At 47.4% G+C, this 21,865-nt stretch overlaps 1 protein-coding gene across 5 annotated transcripts in view; it reads right to left on the bottom strand.

Annotated features, from left to right (window-relative positions):
- Window positions 1–20,666, bottom strand: part of LOC137306185 (uncharacterized) — a 50,396-nt gene extending 29,730 nt beyond the window's left edge. Inside the window, exons 1-3 of one of the 5 annotated variants that reach the window (XM_067975268.1) lie at window positions 20,212–20,666; window positions 7,433–7,498; window positions 4,399–4,710 (exon numbers count right to left, since the gene is read on the bottom strand). In XM_067975268.1, the coding sequence (XP_067831369.1) occupies window positions 4,399–4,710; window positions 7,433–7,442 (322 nt within the window). In that variant the 5' untranslated portion in view covers window positions 7,443–7,498; window positions 20,212–20,666. Of the gene's footprint in view, window positions 1–4,398; window positions 4,711–4,894; window positions 5,059–7,432; window positions 7,499–8,720; window positions 8,954–20,211 lie in introns of those variants that run through there. The other 4 variants (XM_067975270.1, XM_067975271.1, XM_067975272.1 and 1 more) reach the window with 4 other exon arrangements.
- Window positions 20,667–21,865: the final 1,199 nt, after the last annotated feature.

Here is a 21,865-nt window from a genome sequence, read left to right as displayed (position 1 = left end):
CAGCATTGTGAATATTAATTATTTGTTGAGGTTTCTGTTTCCATCTCTCTCTCTTTGGGTTCTGTTTCAAAGAGTGGGCTTATTGGGCTACTAGGCCCAAGTTATTTTAGCTCAGCCTATTCTGGATATAGAGTTACTTTACAAACTCAACTTTTCCTTTTCTTATTCCTCCTTTAAGAAAGGAAAGTGCCTTGGAATGTAGTGTGCTGCTACTCAGATACTGTACAATACCTTGCTACTTTACTGAATTGTGGGATTCAGAGTTTTATCACCTACTTGAAAAACAATTTACACCTGGACCCAATAAGACAACAATCCAGAACAGTCTAGAGAGAGGAGTTCACTGATGAGACCTGGGTGTCAGGCCCGGGGTTGTTTGTGGGGTTTGTTGCTCCGGGAGAGGAGCCAAGGGAGAGGTTCTGAAACTCATGGGTATGCCATGCGCTGCTCCCCTCCTCTCCAAGCCCAGCGTTTACAGCAGCAGCTGGAGCTTGCGATGTGAAATCAGGGCTTGCAATTCCTGGAGGGCAGTGGGACTCCTCAGTCTCTGTACCCTGGTTCCCCATTCGCCCACCAGTGGAAACAATCGTTCACTATTTACCCACAGTAAAGTCCCCAGATTTCACTCGCCCCTTTACTGGCTGCTCCTCTCTCACTGCCACTCCCACTCACATTGCTGGTGCTACAGCTCCCAGCTCTGCAGGAAATTCTGGGCACTATGCCTACAACTCCACTACATTCTCCAGTCCTCTTTCCCTCCCCTGCTCAAGCCCCAAACTCCTGATCCCCATTCCCTAGTCCCCCTCTCTTCCCCGAGCCCCCATCTCCAACCCCTATTCCCCTGTCTCCCTTTCGCACCCCTCCCCCAAACCCAATCCTCAAGTTCCAATCTCCTGCCCCCCAATCCACAAGCCTGTTCCATTTCCAGTCAGTTCTGAGCAAGGGGAGAGGATGATGAATCTCTATGCCCACAGGAAGGGGCGCTGATGTCACAGAGTGGGGAAGGAGCAGGTCTCCCAGGCTGTAAGAAGCATTGCCTGGGAGAATCCACACAGCACACCGCGGCCATGGGCCCAATCCTTGACACCCCTGTGCTAAAGAGCTACTAGTAGTGCAGGTGGAAATTTACTGTGGCAGGCTTGCCGCGATGTAGTGTTGCTAGTAGCCTCAAAGATGCCCGTAAAAGCAACAAAAAAAAAATCACAATTTTTATATCTGGTGCACAGACTGCAATCAATCACAATGTGTCCTGTGTTGATATGGGCCAAATCATGGAAAATACATCATATAACATATATCTGTCATTATGACATTATTTGAATGTCATTTTAATATGGTTGCCGTGTACAGTAAGAGGGATTCAACATTATCCTTCACCTCTGGTGGGAATTCAGATGAATGTGAAACTGGACAGGGATTTGTGGGAATGTATATTTCCCCTCACGCCCTCGCCGAGCTCATCTTGTCCATGAGACACACCTACTGCTCTCTCAACCCTATTCCCACTAAACTGCTGGCCATCCTACTTCTCTTCCAGGCCCCCGCGTTAGCTGATATTGTAAATGGTTCCCTTTCCTCTGGTATTGCCCCCTCCCTTTCAAATCTGCCGTTAGTACCTCCCTCCTCAAAAAACCCACCCCTGACTCCTCTGTCCTTACAAACTACCAACCCATCTCCAACCTCACTTTCCCCTCCAAAATCCTTGAACATGTTGTCACCTATCAAATACGTGTCCATCTTTCCCGCACCTCCACGTTTGAACCTGCACAATTAATTTCCACTCCTGCTACAGCATTGAAACGGCCCCGTATCAAAATCACAAATTAAATCCATTGTGAATGTGACCGTGGTAAACTATCCCTCCTCATTCTTCTTGACCTGCCTGCAGCCTTTGACATGGTTGACCACACCATCCTCCTCCAACGCCTCTCCTCCGTTGTCCAATTGAGGGGGACTGCCCTTGCCTAGTTCCTTTCTTATCTATCCAGTCGCAGCCAGAGAATATCCTGCAATGGCTTCTCTTCCCGCTCCCACACCGTTACCTCTGGAGGCCCTCAAGGATCATCCTCTGCCCTCTCCTATTTCTCATCTACATGCTGCCCCTTGTCGACATCATCCGTAAACACGTCAGGTTCCACATGTACACCGACCACACCCAGCTGTAACCTCACTACCACTTCTATCAGCCCCTCCACCACCTATGATTTGTCATGTTGCTGGTCCGACATCCAGTAAAGCAGAAATTTCCTCCAATATTGGGAAGACCGAAGCCATTGTCTTCGGCCCCTCCACAAACTACGTTTGCTAGCCACCGATTCCATCCCTCCCTAGCCACTGTCTGAGGCTGAATCAGTTCGCAAGTTGGCGCCCTGAGCTGAGCTTCCGATCCCAGAACCTCTCCATCACCAAGACCACCTACTTCCACCTCTAATATTGCCCATCTCCACTCCTGCCACAGCCATCTCTCTTCCAGTCTGACAACCCTCCAAAAACTCGTGTTCCACCAATTCTGCCCTCTTGCGCATCCCTGATTTTCATCACTCCACCACTGGCGGCCGTGCCTTCAGCTGCCTAAGCACCAAGCTCTGGGATTCCCTTCCTAAACCTCTCCACTTCTCTCTCCCCTCCTTTAATTCGCTCCTTAAAACCTACCTCTTTGACCAAGCTTTTTCAGCTGTCCTAATATGTCCTTATTTGGCTTGGTGTCAAATAACATCTGATAACGCTTCTGTGAAGTGCCTTGGAATGTTTTACTATGTTAAAGGCGCTATATAAATGCAAGTTTTTAATGTCCCATTTCCACCCTCACTCATCTAGAAGTCAGCAGAGGATGGGCAGGGACTCCCAGCCATTGTCTGCAAGTCCTTGGCTGCTTCATCACACTTTACTGTTCAAGTTTTGCTATCTGAATCTAGGTCATTTATGTCGACGAGTAACAGTTGGAGCCTCAGCAAAATTTCTTGAGGCACTCCATTACATTCTTCATGTCCAACATCGCTCCTTAATTAGTATCTACTGCTTCCTCCTTCAGACAAATGCTGTATCACCTTACAAGTTTTACCCTGGATACCGTTGACTTAAGCTTGTGTAGCAGCCTTTCATGTGGAACTTTATCAAAATCTTTCTGGGGGTCCAGATGTGTTTTATCATTGGGTTTTCAAATGTCTGCTTAGCATTTCACTTTCTCAAAAAAAGTCAAGGAGACTGGTGTAGCAGGATTGCCATCTTCGAAAGTTATCACTTTCTAGGTTGCTTGCATGTAGATAATTCTCAAAGTTGTTCCTATTGATCAATTACATTAGCTTTCCATTACTCATGCAAGACTATAATGTTGGTTGTTACCCTGGTTTGTTGGTCGCCTTTCTTGGAAATAGAGATCACATTGAACTCAATCTAATGTGGCCTCACTGATTCGCTCTGAATGACTGGCGGTTTTCATCCCTTTCTGGGATATATTGTTGTGAGCCCTTTAAGCCCATCAAGGAACTCCACGCAAGTGATATGAAAATCATGAGGCATTTGCACCACATGTTTAGTATTTTTAAGAGGTAGTTTCCACTTTCCATCATTGTCAAGTTTGTGCAGTATTAACATGGTGTTAAGGTTTGAATTGACCAGAGTACAGATGAGTGAGGCAGCCGCATCCTCTCACTCTACTTGGCTTTGGTGCCAGACAGGGGGGGGGACCTTAATTGGATTTAGGCTACATTCGTAATAGAATTGTAGTGTGGCTGCCAAGGTTTAGGAAGCAGAAACCGGCTGGTGGGCACTTAAACAAGAGCAAGTTGCTTACCTGTTCCAAAATTCTACCCTTTTGCACCATTTCCCATTTTAACCTGCAGTGTTCCGCAAGGGAATCAGGCACCTGCCTAAAGCAGGTGGTTATCTCATGAATTTATGCTATTATGTCAATGGGACACAGATTGCATCTTACCCATGGCTTGAGTAGGAAGCCAGTGTTTTCCCACTGGGCTGAAGCAAGTCTGAAGCCAGCTAAGTATAAAACGTTCTTTTGTAGGGTTCAACAAGCAAAGTCTGGGTGTCCCCTGCCCCAGCCTCCACTCCGTTGTTCCCTCGTGAGACACTCTCAAAACCCTCTCTCTCACATACTGGCCAGCCGGGCAGGCAGCTGAGGGCGGAACATAGGAGATGCCAGGCAGTTAAATTCCCGCAGGCCTCAAATTTAGGCCAGCAAGTGCGTTTTGCATTCGCCACTCCCGAAATCCATTCGGGATTAAAATTGACCGCTACTGTCTAGGCTTAAAATGTAACTGTCTATCGACTTCTGTCCGTTATAGACCCACCAAGTATTGAATTGTTCCATGTAGCGAATGATCGTGAAGTTTATGGTTCATTACTTCCTAAACATTTGACGAACAAAATATTGCTGCTACTTACCGAACACACGCAGAACGATCTTCGCTGTTGCTGAATTGCCTGTGTAAGAGGTCATGGTAACAGTGTACCCTCCACTGTCTGAAACACTCACTGACTGGAGCAGGAGAGATGAATTAGGGAACAACTCCACCCTTCCTGTGTAATCATTATGTAGAATAAGACTTGTCTCAATCCACACTGCGATTTGCACCCCGTTGTTCCAGTTCCCATCCCTCACCAACTCGGATGGCGCCACGGACAGGAGAACAGTGTCTCCAACTGACGCATTAACAATACTCTGCTCCACCGTGATGGTAAAAGCCCGTGATTCAACTACAGGGGAAGAAAGATAAGAAACTTGCATTAATATCCAACCAATGGATTTAAATTAAAGTTAAATGGAGACTGGACGGTGCAGATTTCACAATCAATTTCACTATTATTAATTGAAGTTGCATTTAACTTTTCCTTGCTTCCTGTTTAATCCCCAATAACGACATGAGAAAGTCACCCTCACCAGCAGACAGAAATAAGCAAACAGCAACGGCAGCGAGTCGGGGTCTCTCCATCCTGACAGAGCAGTGTCCGCTCCCGTTAGACAGCGACCAGCCAGGAATTCCTATTCAATGAGCCAGATTAGGTATTAACTAAAGCAAACGTGGTCATTAGTCCGGGTCAGAGTTACCTCACCGAAAGAAGCCAACAATGTTGAATAAAAATCAGCCACAATATAAATACAGCAAGACCCCTATGCAACTATTTGAGCTGTTGACAAGAGCAGCAAAGTAATAATTAGAAACTATCAAAAGCAGATAGACGGTGGAGTGGGAGCTGTCCAGCTCAGTGAGTGTAGGGAACAAACCTGACAAAAAGTTTGATTCCTTTCTGTAGCTTGTTTTGCAGAAAATTTGCATATTGTTGAAAATTAGATTAATAGGCCACACTCACTGCTGGACAATTATAGGTTTTCAATTATCATTTATTCAAGTCGAGGCCCCAGAATGCATATTGAAGGGGTGGTCAGGGATAGTATAATTTTCTCTCCTCATCCAGTTTTATCCCTTCATTGCTTCAGTACTGGAGACAGTGACTCATGTTTTGGTGCCACAGAAAGGGCAGCCTGCAGCACCACTTCACCCATGTGGCCATTTTGCATGTCGATCTGATACATGGTCAAGGGACACTGCAACAAGTCTGGCCGTGTCCACTCGCACTGTCCACACATGCACACTTCTAGCTGAGGATGGTGAATAATGATCAGGAACAACATCTTGGCCAGTCCCACCCCTCGCTGAAATATGGAATGCGGGAGTTAAAGCTAGTGCTTCGATTGCTATCCTGGTTGAAGTTGGCTAGTTCAGCACAGACTGGGGCAATTTTCCTGATCTGCAACACCCAGCGCCATCAAAGGAACCACAACTGAAGCTGTTCTCTGCTTCCAAGTGTCTCAGGTCAGGAACCATGCTACAGAGCCGGATTTCAACTGAGATCAATCACCCAGTTCCAACGCAGCACTTGAGTATTCCATGTGAGGAGAAGAGAGTTTGGGGATATAAGCCTGATCATTGGGGACAAATATGGGGAACTAATAGACAAGGCACGAAGTTGTAAATATTTTAGTTCATCTCCTGGTGAACTGAGTCAAAGTAAAAGTGCTGTTGAGAGCATCCATAGTGATCCCAAGTGAGGCTAATCACCTGGATGGATCCAGAAATAAGAGGGGGGGTGGCAGGTGGAGAATAAATGGAAGTGCATGTGCTCCTTCTTGATGTTTCAAAAACAAGACATAAAAAGTTGATTTGGATATGTAAGAGGAACAGGCAATAAAGGATCATGTCACTCGAAGCTGGTTCAATAGGGGATTTCACTTTTATTTCCTTTGTTTTCTAAAAAGTTAATCATTTATTTGGCTTAAACATGTTTGATACAAGTATTGATCCATACCAAAGTAGAATCCTTGCTCCACTATATTTTTAGCTCTGTATGGGTCCTCCTTTGCTCCTGAAGTTCCTCTTTCAGCTCCGAGAAAGAGGTGAAGCTCGCCCACGTACTGGAATTACTCGTGGGTGTTCTTGATTTAGCTCCAATGACTCATTAACGAGGCCACAGGTGAAAGTGAAGAGTAGACGTTTAGTCACCCGTCCGAAATGGAACAATATGGTACTGTCAGTTGTGTATCCGGAACCTAGTCATGGACTACCTCAACAACAACTGATAAATTAACAACCAATCTAGGGTCAAAGTCCACATTCCAGGTTCAAACTAATAAGTGCAATGGTCCCATACTGGAGTTGCTGAACAAAACTGAATTTTGATATTGTGCAAAATATAAAAAGGTATAAATATTAGAATAAGCTGGTAATATTATACTGTAGTGACCCAATGAGAAATAAATGGCTCCCAAATGTTGGTCAAGGAAAGGCTGGTAACTCCTACACTCGGGGGCGATTTTAACCACCAAGAACAGGTGGGTTGGGGGCCGGTGGGAATTGAAAATAGTTGTTTTTTTGGGTCGCAACTGCAAAATTTTCGGACTTTGCATTCCCAGTGGGAAGCCTGTATTTTCCGTGTCGACATTAAACCCGGAAATAAAGCCGAGTTGCGGTCACGACCCAAGAAACAACTATTTTCAACCCCCACCCGCCCCCAACCCACCCGTTCTTGGGGGTTAAGATCATCCCCTAAACGTCAGCGTGGCCGTACTCTCACCCGAGTCAGAAGGCAGTGAGTCTAAGTCCCACTTTAGGGCTGAAATTTTAACCCCACGAGCGGGTGGGAAGGTAAAAATCATGAAGAAAACCTAAAACCCGACCCCAACCCGCCCACTTCTGGTTTTTACGGAGGTGGGTGATGAACCCGCTCTCAGGAGGCAGGTCGCTCAGTGAAAGCTTTTAAGGAGGCTGCAGGCCTTTATTTTGACAGGTTTTTTTATTTTTAACTCCTGGGGGCTGGGATTCTCAGGCCTTCTACTTCACGCCATGTAAGAGGCCGCGAGAAGGCCCGGCTCACCCGATACCCAACCATGAGCCCCCGATCCCCTCCATTTAAGACTTACGTGCTGGCATCTGCCTCCTGGCTCTTCTCCCGTCCGAATGACAGCCAGCCTGTCAATCTGGCTGGCCTGTTGGGTGGGAAACAGACAAAAAAAATATTTAAAAAGATGCTCTTACGTCTAAAGCGTAAGGATGTCCGGGAAACCCGTACTTCCGGGTTTCCTGTCCCTTCCCACCCTCCTCTCGACTCCGGGTTAAAATTTACCCCCAGGATTTGAACACACGATCCAGGCTGACATTCCAACACTGAGATTGTGCTGTATTGTTGGAGGAGAGGCCTTTTAGATGAAAAGTTAAACGGAGGTTCCATCTGCCTGTTGAGGTGGATGTAAAAGATCAAATGAAGTGGGGGGGGTGGGGGGGGGTGCAGAGAAGAAAAGAAAAAATTCTCCTGGTGTCCTGCCCAACATTTCTTCCTCAACTAATACCACCAAAACAGATTAGCCAATTATTCCTTTCACTGCTCTTTGTGGGATCCTGCATTATATAAATGTAAGTTCATTTTTTTTCTTTCTTTGGTCATTTTTATAGGTTGTGAATTAATTTTATTTTTGGGGGAGGAAACAAAATAAAAAGAAAAATGGTAATTTACTGTTGCCAGCCCACAAATGACCAAATTTACGGAACAAAATTTCACAACTTGCCATGGTTGGCTTTGAATCTCTGGATTGCCAATCCAGTACCATAATTACTAGGCTACTGTATCCACATTTCCCAGCCCTCCTCCACCACCCCCGCCCCCCCGCAATGGGCAGGTACGATGTCAGCTCAGAATTTAGAGCTGGAGATCAAAATTTTGTTTGATAATCGCTGCTGTCAATTGCCTTGGGACGTTTTTGCTAGGTTAAAGGCGCTATATAAATACAAGTTGTTGTTGGTCTGGAGCAGAGATCAAACCCTGCACCTTCTGACTCAAAGATAGGGCTTCAGCAGGTGACATCAGCGACATCTTGCGGTTCGTTGTTCACTGCTGTATCAGGGAGGTGACCGAGGTTCTCTACTCGAGCAGGAACATCTATAGCTCCCTCCCGATAGACCAACAAAGCAGGGCGACTGAGCACGATACTTTGCATGCATTGCAGGCTTCCCCAGGGTCCAAGGGATCAGACTGCATCAACACCGCCCTCTGTGCTCCTCATTACTAGCCTGGCATCTTCCTCAACAGACTGGAACATCGCTCCCTCAACTTGCAGGTTGTTTGCGACCACAAGCAGCACACAATGCAGGTCTGTGCCCGGTTTCCTAGCAGCAGCCATGATTAATTTATCCTGCACCAGTCCTCTGTCTCACCTTCATTCTAACCAGGCCATCAGGTCGCAGGCTGGCCATTTGGCGACAAGGGATATCCCGTCCAGACATGGCTCATGACTCCTGTTTGCAGAACAGGAATATGATGAGAGACATGTTGCCACAAGAAACCTTATTGAGCAGACCACCTAGACAACAAGTGGAGGAGGAGAAAGAGCAACAGGAAGAGGACGATGAGTAGGAGCAGCATCGCTCACCAGTCCCTCTAGCTGCCAGAGTTCTCAGAGAACAACTAACACAGGAGCTGAACCATCCCTCCCCTCTGCAATAACCTAAAAGCCCCACCACTGTTATAACCACTGTCTTCACAACCAGCATCTGATTGTCCTCCTGCAATGCATTCTCATGGGTGTTGCCCTTACTTAACTACAATTATGAACACTAACGCTAAATCCAGAAAAAAATAAAGTTTACCACAAGAACTCACTTCATTATTGAATAACAATTAACTTACAGAATTAGAAACACCTCGTGCAACCTTTGAGTGCTCAACTTGTTCACAGAATCTTACAGCACAGATGGCAGCCATTCGGCCCATCATGTCTGTGCCGACTCTTTGAAAAAACTATCCAATGAGTCCCACTCCTCTGATCATCCCCCCCAGCTCTGCAATTTTTTTCCTTTACAAATATATAGCCAATTCCCTTTTGAAAGTTAACACTGAATCTGTTTCCACCATCCTTTCAGGCAGTGATTCCAGATCATAACAACTCGCTGCTTAAAAAAAAATGTCTCCTCAGCTCCCCCTAGGCCTTTTGCCAATTATCTTAAATCAGTGTCCTCTGGTTATCAACTGACCTACCACTGGAAACAGTTTCTCTTATTTACCCTATCAAAACCCTTCAGAATTTTGAACACCTCTATTAAATCTCCCCTTTACCTGCTCTGCTCTGATCTAAGGAGAATGATCCCAGCTTCTTTAGTCTCGCCGCATAACTGAAGACCCTCATCACAGGTACCATTCTAGTAAATATCTGCACCCTTTCCAAGGCCTTGGCATCCTTCCTAAAGTACGGTGCTCAGAATTGGGACACAATACTCCAGCTGAGGCCGAACCAGTGATTTACAGAGGTTCAGCACAACTTCCTTGCTTTTGTATTCTATGCTTCTATTTTTATCGCCCAGAATTCCATATGCTTTTTTTAAACAGCCTTATCAACTTGTCCTGTCAAGTTCAAACATTTGTGTGCGCGAACCCCCAGGTCTCTCTGTTCCTGCACCCCCTTTAAAATTGTACCATTTAGTTTATATTGTTTCTCCTCAGTTTTCCTTTAATAAACATCACCTCACACTTCTCTGCATTAAATTTAATCTGCCATGTGTTGCCCATTTCATCAGTCTGTCTATGTCCTCTGGAAGTCTGCTACTACCTTCCTCACCTGTTTACTTTATTTCCAAGTTTTGTGTCATCTGCAAACTTTGAAATTATGCCTCTATACCCAAGTCCAGGTCATTAATATATATCAAAAAGAGCTGTGGGGACCCCTGGGGAACACCACTGTATACTTCCCTCTAGTGTGATAAACCGCTATTCTGCTTTCTGTCCCTTAGCCAATTTCATATCCACGCTGCCGGTGCCTCTTTAATCCCATAGGCCTTGATTTTGCCAGCATTTATTGCCCATCCCCAATTGCCCTTGAGAAGGTGGTGGTGAGCTGTCTTCTTGAACCACTGCAGTCCGTGTGGTGAAGGTTCTCCCACAGTGCTGTTAGGAAGGCAGTTCCAGGATTTTGACCCAGCGGCGAATAAGTGGTGGCAAGACAAACGTATAAATGCAAGTTCTTTCTTTCAAGAGAGAATCTCATTTTGTTTAAATTGTACAAAGGCCAAGCAGCCCAAAGGTCACATTTGCGAGAGTTTCAGTCCGCAGCTGGGGGAAGTTTTGATTTGGAATGGGTTATTGACCTTCTCGCTGCTCAGCCTCAGCCAGTCAGTCACTGCTTCTACACTCAAGCTCAAAAAATCATTAGCTTAGTCAAAAAAAATTCAAAATAAAAATGTCAAATTTGAGCCAATATCTTCTGCTCCACAGTTCTGATCACACAAGAAATAGGAGTAGGCCGTATGGCCCCTCGAGTCTGCTCCGCCATTCAATTAGATCATGGGTGATCTTCGACCTCAACTCCACTTACCTGCCCGATCCCCATATTCCTTGATTTTATCAGAGTCCAAAATCCCATCGATCTCAGCCTTGAATATACTCAATGACCGGGGTAAAGAATTCCAAAGATTCACAACCCTCTGAGTGAAGAAATTCCTCCTCCTCGCTGTCCTAAATGGCTGCCCCTTATCCTGAGACTATGCCTCCTAGTTCTAGACTCTCCAGCCAGGGGAAACAGCCTCTCTGCATCCACCCCGTCAAGCCCCTTCAGAATCTTATATGTTTCAATGAGATCACCTCTCATTCTTCTAAACTCCAGAGAGTATAGGCCCATTCTACTCAACCTCTCCTCACAGGACAACCCTCTCATCCCAGGAATTAATCTAGTGAACCTTCATTGCACCGCCTCTAAGGCAAGTATATCCTTCCTTAAGTAAGGAGGCCAAAACTGTACACAATACTCCAGGTGTGGTTTCACCAAAGCCCTTTACAATTGTATTAAGACTTCCTTGTTCTTTTACTCCAACCCTCCTTGCAATAAAGGCCAACATACCATTTGCCTTCCTAATTGCTTGCTGTACCTGCATGTTAACTTGCTGTGTTTCGTGTACAAGGACACCCAAATCTCTCCGAACACCAACAATTAATAATTTTGCACCATTTAAAAAACATTCTGTTTTTCTATTCTTCCTACCAAAGTCAATAATCTCACATTTCCTCACATTACCTCACATTATACTCCATCTGCCTCCATTTTGCCCACTCACTTAACCTGTCTATATCCCTTTGCAGAATCTTTGGGCTCGATTTTCGGGTCAAGTAACGGGTGCATTGGGGGCTCCGAAAATCGCGGAAATCCCGAGCGGGTTTGGAGCCTCCGGGTTCCCCATTGACGCGTCTGGGTGCACGCGTGCCTCCCGAATGCGGCAATTAAAGCCAGCGGGATGATACTTTGCATAGTTGTTGAGTTAGTTGAAGTACTTAATTATCTCCACATTTTGGCAGGGGTGCGATTTTAAAGCATCCTCAGTGTGATTCCCGTGCTGTGGGAAACACTCCCTGTTGCAACAGACGTGTTTCAGTCAGCAGCCAGTGGGAGATGCAAACGCTTATTTGACAGATGTGGAGAGGACGTCATTTATTGCAGCAGGGCATTCTATCACCTCAGACAAAGTTTTGGCTGCAAGATTTTTGTGTCTTCACTCAAAATTCTTACTTTCTACCCAAAACTCTGCCGTTCAAACATATTTAGCTACTTTGCGGACCCCCTCAAACTCACACCGTCAGGATGGGGGGGCATCATGACTGCATTCACCACTACATCAGAGGACGAGCAACATCACCAGCCTCGCCAGGGACGGCATTCCACCTCCGCCACGTGGAGCTCCACAACACAGTGCTGCGTCACAGGCACCTGCACAAGAGCAACAACAGAGAGAGCGACGTCGCAGGAGGCATCACCCTCGCAACAGGGTCTACAGACCAAGGCTCAGCTTCCTGGACCTCTCTGAGGAGCAGGGCAAATGAAGGCTCAGAGTCAGTCACCGGGTAGTTGCAGACATCTGCAGCCTCCTTTATGCCAAGCTGCTCCCGGCTGGCCAGAGCAGCATCTCCTTATCTGTTGCTGTCAAAGTCACCACTGCCCTCAACCTCTTCGCCTCCGGATCATTCCAGGGTGCCATCGGGGACATCGCTGGGGTCTCTTATAAGGCACAAGGCAGGTCACTGATGGCTTGTTTTGCAGGGTCTCGCACTACGTCAACTTCCCCGTGGACGACCTCAGCCAGACGGAGAGGGCAGTGGGATTCCACTCTGTGGCTGGCTTCCCACGGGTGCAGGGTGTAATCAATTGCACCCATATAGCAATACGAGCACCTCCACATGAGCCAGGACTGTTCATCAACAGGAAGGGGTATCACTCCATCAATACTCAGCTCGTTTATGACCACCGCAAAAGATTCCTTCATGTGTGCGCCAGAGTCCCTGGCAGCTGCCACGATTCCTTCATCCTCCGGGAATCCAACATCCCGTCCCTCTTCCACGCACTGAACACCCTTATGGGTTGGCTCCTCGGGGAAAAGGGATACCCACCCCCTGCACAGGTAGCTCATGACACCTCTGAGGAACCCCATCACCGAGCAACAGCGTCGACATAATGACAGTCATATCGCTACTAGGTCTATAAGTGAGCATGCTATAGGGCAGCTCAAGATGCGCTTTAAGTGCCTTGATTGTTCTGGAGGAGCGCTTCAATACGACAGAGTGGGACGCATTATAGTCGTGTATTCAGGGCACAACAGAGAGGGGTGCCGCTTGAGGAGGCCCCATCCACATCTGCCACCCACATTGAGGAGGGGGCGGTGGAGGAGGAGCAGGAGCAAACCATGGGCACAGCAGTGGCTCATCTGGCTGCTCGTGAGGCCAGGGAGTCACTGATATGTGAACGGTTCTCCTAACATCAGACAGTGTGAACAGTCCAGTCCTCACACCACCAGGATAGAGCAGCGCCCACACCAGCACCACCCCCCACCCCTCCCTGCACAAAACAGGACTGCAACTACACATACATCCACTGTAGTGACCCAATGGGTGGCATCAAGTGTCGACGTTCATGGTGAACCTCATGAAAGGGCCCTATTACAGAAGACAGTCAAGAATAGCCAAGACGTGGCAGTAGTGGTGACAATAATATTATTTAATGTGAGTTTAACAAAGAGCAAATATAAATAAAAAACATGACCAACCGTCAAACACCCTTGTGCATACCCTTCATGCTTATAAAACCTTCGCCTTTCGTTTCCGACTACTTCCATGTGGTGCATCCCCTGTGGCTGTAGCATAGGTAGTGGCAGGTTGCTCTTGCTCATGCCCTGACCGATTAGATGCTTTGGGCCTACGTCCTCTAGGTTTTGGTGCCCATGAGGGCCCCTCCAAAGACTGCTCCACCTGCACCTGTGCAGGGGCAGACTCGGCCACCTGGAGAGAAGGCAGCACTGCGGGTACTGGTTGAGAGGGGGGCAATGGCTGAGACGTGGGAGCACTTTGAGTGGCATCCCCACTTCCATGTTCCCTTTCGCCATCATCCCTCCCCTAGGCCAGGCTCACACCACTCCTACCACTCTACTGGACAACAGTTTGGAGGACATATGTGAAGCCTTGTAAGGCCAGTGCTAGTATATCTGCCTGCCTGTTTCAGGCAGCAGAATGTTGTTCACTGAGAGTCCGAACGGCCGTTGTCAGGGCCTGAATGGACCCATTTATGAGCTGTGCTTGAAGCATCAGAGGGTGAGTACGAGACAGAGCCATGACACTGTATGAGGACTGGGTTAAGTGGTAGTGGTGGGTTGAGTAATGGGGAGGTGAGGAAGTCCAGTTAAGTTGAGGATGAGCCTTAAGCGGGTGTGGGGTGTGATGTGATAGAGTAGTGTTGGCAGTGCAGAATGAGTTGGGGGGTGGAGGCAGTGACGTGGAGACAGAACGTAGGAGAATCAATAAGTGTACTCATTTTGGCTGACCTAGTTAGGTCACTGAAGCGCTTCCTGCACTGGAACCAGGTGCGGGAGATGTTGCTGCCGCTGGTGACCTCCTCTGCCACCTCGAGCCAGGCCTTCTTAGTGGCAGAGGCAGGCCACTTCCTCCTGTCCGCCGGGTAGGTGACATCCCTCCTCCTCCTCACCCATCCAGTAGCACCTGGAGTGAGGCATCGCTAAATCTTGGAGCAGCCTTTCCCCTGTGCTGCTCCATTGTGGTGTGTGGGTGTTTGCTCCAGGAGCAGCCATTGGAGGACTGCCCCTTTAAATAGAGATCGTCCAGCTGACAGCCTGTGATGCGGGTGCGCAGTCCACCCGCTGCGCAGTTTTCGGACATTTAGTGGTTCCAATTGACTTGTGATCGCGTGGAAAACGGACAATTTTTTATTGGGCGGGTTACCCACGTGCTCAATTACCACCCCCCCCCCCCCCCCCACCACTGCTATCCCGCCTCCACAGTAATATCGGAGCCCTTATGTCCTCATCACAGCTTACTTTCCCACCTAGCTTTGTATCGTCAGCAAACTAGGATACATTACACTCGGTCCCTTCATACAGTTCTTCCCATTGCTGTGTACTTGGGCTGCTTTTAGATCACAACTGTAGCATCAATGCAGTGTGAATCTGAAGTCAGGGCTCATTTACACTACAAATGTAGGGTTGGTGTGAAATGGCACTTCACACTAATCCTACAACAGTACATAGAATTGCAAAGAAACAGAGGCCATTCGGCCCAACTGGCCCACGCCGGTGTTTATGCTCCTCCCACCCTACTTCATCCAACCCTATTAACATAACCTTCTGTTCCTTTGTCCCTCCTGTACTTGTCGAGCTTCCTCTTAAATGCCTCCATGATGTTCGCCTCAACTACTCCTTGTGGTAGCCAGTTCCACATTCTCACCACTCTCTGGGTAAAACAGTTTCTCCTGAATTCCCTATTGGATTTATTAGTGACTATCTTATATTTATGGCCCCTAGGTAGTGCAAAAGCAGCCAGAAACTCGGCAGTACAAACCTTTCGACCTATAGGAACATACTCAGAGCAAAGATTCAGCCAAGCATCGAAGGCATGAGACACAAGGAAATTAAGTGTGACATTTTTATCCTGTATGCATGTGTTCTCTTGTTTTTCCCCTCTTTTTTTAAAAAAAGACTTTAATGACCAAAAGTGTTTGACAAATACTAAACTGCATCAATAGTATTCTGCATTTAAAGCAAAATAGTGAGGATGCTGGAAATCTGAAATAAAAACAGAAAATGCTGGAAATGTTAACTCTGTTTCTCTCTCCACAGATGCTGCCTGACCTGCTGAGTGTTTCCAGCATTTTCTGTTTTTATTTCTGTATTTAAAGTCCTGGTTCCAAATCAAAGCAGTTGCATTAGTTTCTGCAACCACCTTAGTATTTAACGTGTGTGTGTGTGTGTGTGTGTGTGTGAGTGTGAGAGTGAGTAGAACCTGCTAGTAACAAGCTGTTAGTAGTTACAGGGAAAGGTTTGATGAATGACTGGGTTAAAAGTGAACTGAAACGTCCCATGTTCTCGGGTGCTATAGTTCTGTTGGTAAACAGGAAATATTATTCAAGGTTCTGGCTAGTTCAATGAACTTGTAGCCAGATAGCAGCAAGTGATGACAGTGCGAGAAGGATGGAAGAAAGATTACAAAGGAAATCAAGCCTTCTCAGGAAGCTGATTTTAAAAAAGCAGCAGTTCCACAATGTTACTTTTAATTATGTGTCTTTCTTCCCCTCCCCATCCCCCAGTTTAAATGGTGTAGCCACTTAAGCTATCGGTTTTTATCAGATCACTCTGCTCAGATAACAACTACTTGCATCTATATAGTAGATTTAATGTAGGAAAAGATCCCACAGTCCTTCACAGAAGCACAATCATAAAATAACGGATGCCAAGCCAAAAGGAGGAGAGGGAAGTGGAGGGGCGGAGGGGGTATAGGGAGGGAATTCCAGAGCGTGGGGCCGATACGGCTGAAGGCACAACTGCCAGTCATGGGGTGAAGCAAGGGAGAGATGCACGAAAGGCCAGAATCAGAGGGACAGAGAGTTCGGGGGTGCGGTGGGGTTGCAGGAAGCTACCGAGATAGGGAGGGGGGCAAGGTCATGAAAGGATTTGAACATGAAGATGAGAATTTTAATTTAGAGATGTTGGGCCACCAGGAGCCAACGTAGGTCAGCAAGTACAATGGCGCGGGATAGGATACACGCAGCCGGCTTTTAAGCTGAAGTTTATACAGCATGGAGGATGGGAGGCCAGCCAGGAAAGCATTGGAATAATAGAGTCTAGAGGTGACAATGAAATGGATGAGGGTTTCAGCAGCAGGTGGGCTGAGGCACAGGTGGAGTCGGGCGATGTCACGGAGGTCTTTGTGATGGTGAGGATGTGCGGTTGGAAGCTCAGCTCAGGGTTGAATAGAAGGCTGAGGTTATGAACAGTCTGAGACCGGGGGTGGGGGGGGGGGCTGGGATCGATGACAACGGTATGGAATTTGTAGCGGAGGCCGAAGACAATGGCTTTGGTCTCCCCTATGTTTAACTGGAGGAAATTACGGCCCATGCAGCAATGGATATCGGACTAGCAGTCTGATAACAGGGGCAGTGGACGGATCAAGACAGGTGATGGAGAAGTAGGGCTGGGTGTAGTCAGAATACATGTGGAAGCTGAACCCAGGTCACCAAAGGGGCAGCATGCAGATGCGCAAGATGAGAGCGGCAAGGATAAATCCTTGAGGAAATCTAAAGAGTTTGCGGGATCAGATACGAACTGCAAAATTTTAAGCTAAAGTTTAAAGAGGAAGGAGGAAGAGAAGCCATTTCTGGAGATGCTCTGGCCACGATTGCATTGGTAACAGTGGAATTAAGCGAGGGCAGTCCCACTGAGCCAGACATCGGAGGCGAGGCATTGGAGGAGGATAGTGGGGTCAGCCATGTCAAAGGCTGCAGAGTAGTCAAGAAGGAATAATGCACCACAGTCACAGAGAACATAATTTGTGAGTTTGATTAGGGCAGTTTCAATGCTGTGTCAAGGCCAGAAACCTGATCGGAGAGATTCAAGATGGAGCTGCAGGAAAGATGGGCACAGATCTGGGAGTCAATGTGTTTAAGGACTTTGGAGAGGAAAGGGAACTTGGGCTTGGGGCAATAGTTTGAAAGACCGAGGGGTCAAGGTTGAGTTCCTTTTGAGGATGGGGCAATGATGGCAATTTTAAAAGGGATGGGGAGGAACTGGAGCAGAGGGAACCATTTACAATGTCAACTAACATTGTGGTCAGGAAGGGAGGTTGAGTGGTCAGCACTTTAGTGGGAATAGGGACAAGAGCAGACTCATAACAAGGTGTGCATGAGGGAAGAAACCATTGAAAGACAAAGGTTCAGGGCTAGGGCAGAAGGGAACCTCGGGGTGGTATGGCAAGGGGAAGTGAGGGAAGCATCAGTGATGAAGAAGTCCATGAGCTGTTCGAGCGGAGGGTGGAGAGAGCAGGAAGAAGAATTTAAAGAGATGGTTTGTCGTGGAGAAAAGAAGCCATGGGTATCAGAGCAGGACATTCCCCAAGGAAAGTAACTTTGCACAGGCTAAAGATAGAACTTGTGAATTTCCTTGTCAGTGTCATAGATTTATGTCGTGGGTCACTGGGGAGCTCTTAACATTTTATTAATGGTTGCCTTCAGCACCTCCAGACTCGACTAATCTAATGCTCTCCTCAGCCCCCATCCTCCACGTCCTGTAAACTTCAGCTCATCCAAAATCCTACCGTCCGTATTCTATCCCATACCAAGTTCCGCTCACCCATTGCCCTTTGCTAACCTACGTTGTCTCTAAGTCCCCCAAAGCTTACAATTTAACATTTGCATCCTTATGTTTAAATCCCTTCCCCTCCCTATTCTGATTCTGACAGGACTAACAGACTGGATGCAGGGAGGATGTTCCCCCTAGCTGGGGGGTCTCAGGATACGTGGTAGGACATTTAGGACTGAGATGAGGAGAACTTTCTTGACTCAGAGGGTGGTTAACCTGTGGAATTCTCTACCACAGAAGGCTGTGGAGGCCAAGTCACTGAATATATTTGAGAATGAGCTAGATAGATTTCTAGACACAAAAGGCATCAAGGGGTATGGGGAGAGAGCGGGAATATGGTATTGACATAGAGGATCAGCCAAGCTCATATTGAATGGTGGAGCAGGCTCGAAGGGCCAAATGGCCTACTTCTGCTCCTATTTTCTATGTCCATGTCTAGCTCTGTGATCTGCTCCAGCCCTACAATCGCCAGAACTCTCTACTCCTCTGACTATGGCCTCTTGTGTATACCCCCTTGCCCCACCATTGATGGCCATGACTTCAGCTGCCCAGATACCACTCTTTGGAAATCACTCCTTAAACCCCACAACCTGTTCTCCTTTAAGACCCTCCTTAAAACCTACTTCACTGTCCAAGTTTTGATCACCCTCCAAATCTTTTTCTTTGGCTATCTGTTCTTCGCACACCTCTTAAGCCCCTTGGGATATTTTCTACATTAAAAGGTGCTGTATAAGTGCAAGTTACTATTTTGCTGTTGCATCGACCTGCATTATGAGAACTCCCCCCCCTCCCCACAACACACACACAAACTTGCATCTATTGGCCTTGGAGGGAGTGCCGCGCAGATTCACCAGATACTGGGGCGAAAAGGGCTAAATTATGAGGGCAGGTTGCATAGAATCAGCTTATATTCCCTTGAACATAGAAGATTAAGGGGTGATCTAAATGATTAAGGGATGATTTAAGATGATTAAAGGATATGATAGGGTAGATAGAAAAAAACCAATTTCCTCTGGTGAGGGGGGGGCATAAGCTTAAAATTGGAATTCGGCAGTTTAGGGCTGATGACAGAAAGCACTTCTTCACACAAAAGGTAGTGGAAATCTGGAACTCTCTCCCCCCAAAAAACTGTTGAGGCTGGGTGTCAATTGAAAATTTCATAAGTGAGATCGATTGATTTTTCTTAGATAAGGATATTAAGGGTTAGGGAACGAAGAGTTGAGGTACAGATCAACCACACGGACTGCAGCGGTTCAAGGCGGCGGCTCACCACCACCTTCTCAAGGGCAATTAGGGATGGGCAATAAATGCCGGCCTCGCCAGCAACGCCCACGTCCCATGGATGAATAATAACGAAAAACCAAGATCTAATTGAATGACGGGCTGAATAGCCTAATTCATGTTTCCAGAATCCTAGTTTTTTTTTATTCGTTCATGGGATGTGGGCGTCGCTGGCGAGGCCGGCATTTATTGCCCATCCCTAATTGCCCTTGAGAAGGTGGTGGTGAGCCGCCTTCTTGAACCGCTGCAGTCCGTGTGGTGAAGGTTCCCCCACAGTGCTGTTAGGAAGGGAGTTCCAGGATTTTGACCCAGCGACGATGAAGGAATGGCGATATATTTTCAAGTCAGGATGGTGTGTGACTTGGAGGGGAACGTGCAGGTGGTGTTGTTCCCATGTGCCTGCTGTCCTTGTCCTAGGTGGTAGAGGTCAAGTCGCGGGTTTGGGAGTTGCTGCAGTGCATCCTGTGGATGGTACACACTGCAGCCACTGTGCGCCGGTGGTGAAGGGAGTGAATGTTTAGGGTGGTGGATGGGGTGCCAATCAAGCGGGCTGCTTTCTCCTGGATGGCGTCGAGCTTCTTGAGTGGTGTCGGAGCTGCACTCATCCAGGCAAGTGGAGAGTATTCCATCACACTCCTGACTTGTGCCTTGTAGATGGTGGAAAGGCTTTGGGGAGTCAGGAGGTGAGCATAGTTGCATTAATTTTTCTGCTCCTATAATAATTTGCCACATGCCAAAAAAAAAAATCACTTACCTTAATCGTGCACCCTCCCTTTAAGAGGTCAAATCTCTCAAGCGGTCAGCAGCAGCTGTCAATCATTCCCCTACTCTGCATCTATCCTCCCGGAGCAGCGGACAAGCTGGAGTCGGAGCCTCTGGGCAAGAGGCGAGTGCTGGACGGGACAGGGGAGGTAACGGCATCGAATAATTACAAGGCCGTCCTGAGGGACTGAGGAGGCTCCGCCAGGCTTGGATGAAGCTGGGCCGGTCGGCCGCCATTTTGGCAATGGCCGGGGGCGGAGGTGGGGGACAATTTGCCGAAGCGAAGTACTATCACCCTGATCACCGAGCCGTAAGCAAACGCCTAGTTCGAAAGTGGGTCTTTTATTACAAGTCAGACTTATTTTGAGGCTGGAATGGCGTTTGCTTCCTCTCTCTCTCTCCTCGATTTTCTCCTGTACAAAGATGGCCGCCCTCACTTCAGCGAAAAATAACGGTCTCAACTGCGTCATGACGTCCGCGTTCTGACGTTGCGCGATGACGCCATCATTTTTTGGCGCGAATTCAATGGTCATGGCCCATTCACATATTGGAAAAAGTACACTGGATACTTCCTCCTCTCCTTTTCCCCCATTCAAACACCGAGCTCTTACTCATAAAATTATAAAGGGGGAAGGAGAAAGAATTCATAGTTGCCAGCTGCTCACGTTTTTGCACAGAAAAGTGGAGACTATTCCATCACACTCCTGACTTGTGCCTTGTCGATGGTGGAAAGGCTTTGGGGAGTCAGGAGGTGAGTTACTTACCGCAGAATACCCAGCCTCTGAACTGCTCTTTTAGCCACAGTATTTATGTGGCTGGGCCAATTAAGTTTCCGGTCAATGGTTACCCCCCAGGATGTTGATGGTGGGGGATTTGGCGATGGTAATACTGTTGAATGTCAAGGGGAGGTGGTTAGACTCTCTCTTGTTGGAGAAGTGTAAGGAATGTTACAAGACCAGGTTATAGTCCAACTGTTTTATTTGAAAATCACAAGCTTTCGGAGGCTTTCTCCTTCGTCAGGTGAGCGAGTGTGACGAAGGAGAAAGCCTCCGAAAGCGTGTGATTTTCAAATAAAACAGTTGGACTATAACCTGGTCTTGTAACATTCCTTACATTTGTTAACCTCAGTCCATCACCGGCATCTCCACATCATTGTTGGAGAAGGTCCTTGCCTGCCACTTGTCTGGTGCGAATGTTATTGCAACTTATCAGCCCAATCCTGGATGTTGTCCAGGGCTTGCTGCATGCGGGCAAGGACTGCTTCATTATCTGAGGGGTTGCAAATGGAACTGAACACTGTGCAATCATCAGCGAACATCCACATTTCTGACCTTATGGTGGAGGGGAGGTTATTGATGAAGCAGCTGAAGGTGGTTGGGCCGAGGACACTGCCCTGAGGAACTCCTGCAGCAATGTCCTGGGGCTTAGATGATTGGCTTCCAACAACCACTACCGTCTTCCTTTGTGCAAGGCACGACTCCAGCCATTGGAGAGTTTTCCCCCTGATTCCCATTGACTTCAATTTTACTTGGACTCCTTGGTGCCACACTCAGTCAAATGCTGCCTTGATGTCAAGGACATTCATTCTCACCTCACCTCTGGAATTTAGCTCTTTTGTCCATGTTTGGACCAAGGCTGTAATGAGG

The sequence above is a fragment of the Heptranchias perlo genome, chromosome 42, assembly GCF_035084215.1.
Source record: "Heptranchias perlo isolate sHepPer1 chromosome 42, sHepPer1.hap1, whole genome shotgun sequence".
NCBI classification, from domain to species: Eukaryota; Metazoa; Chordata; class Chondrichthyes; order Hexanchiformes; family Hexanchidae; genus Heptranchias; species Heptranchias perlo.
Note: the sequence above shows the minus strand (reverse complement) of the source record. Positions and strands in the feature narration are given on the sequence as shown.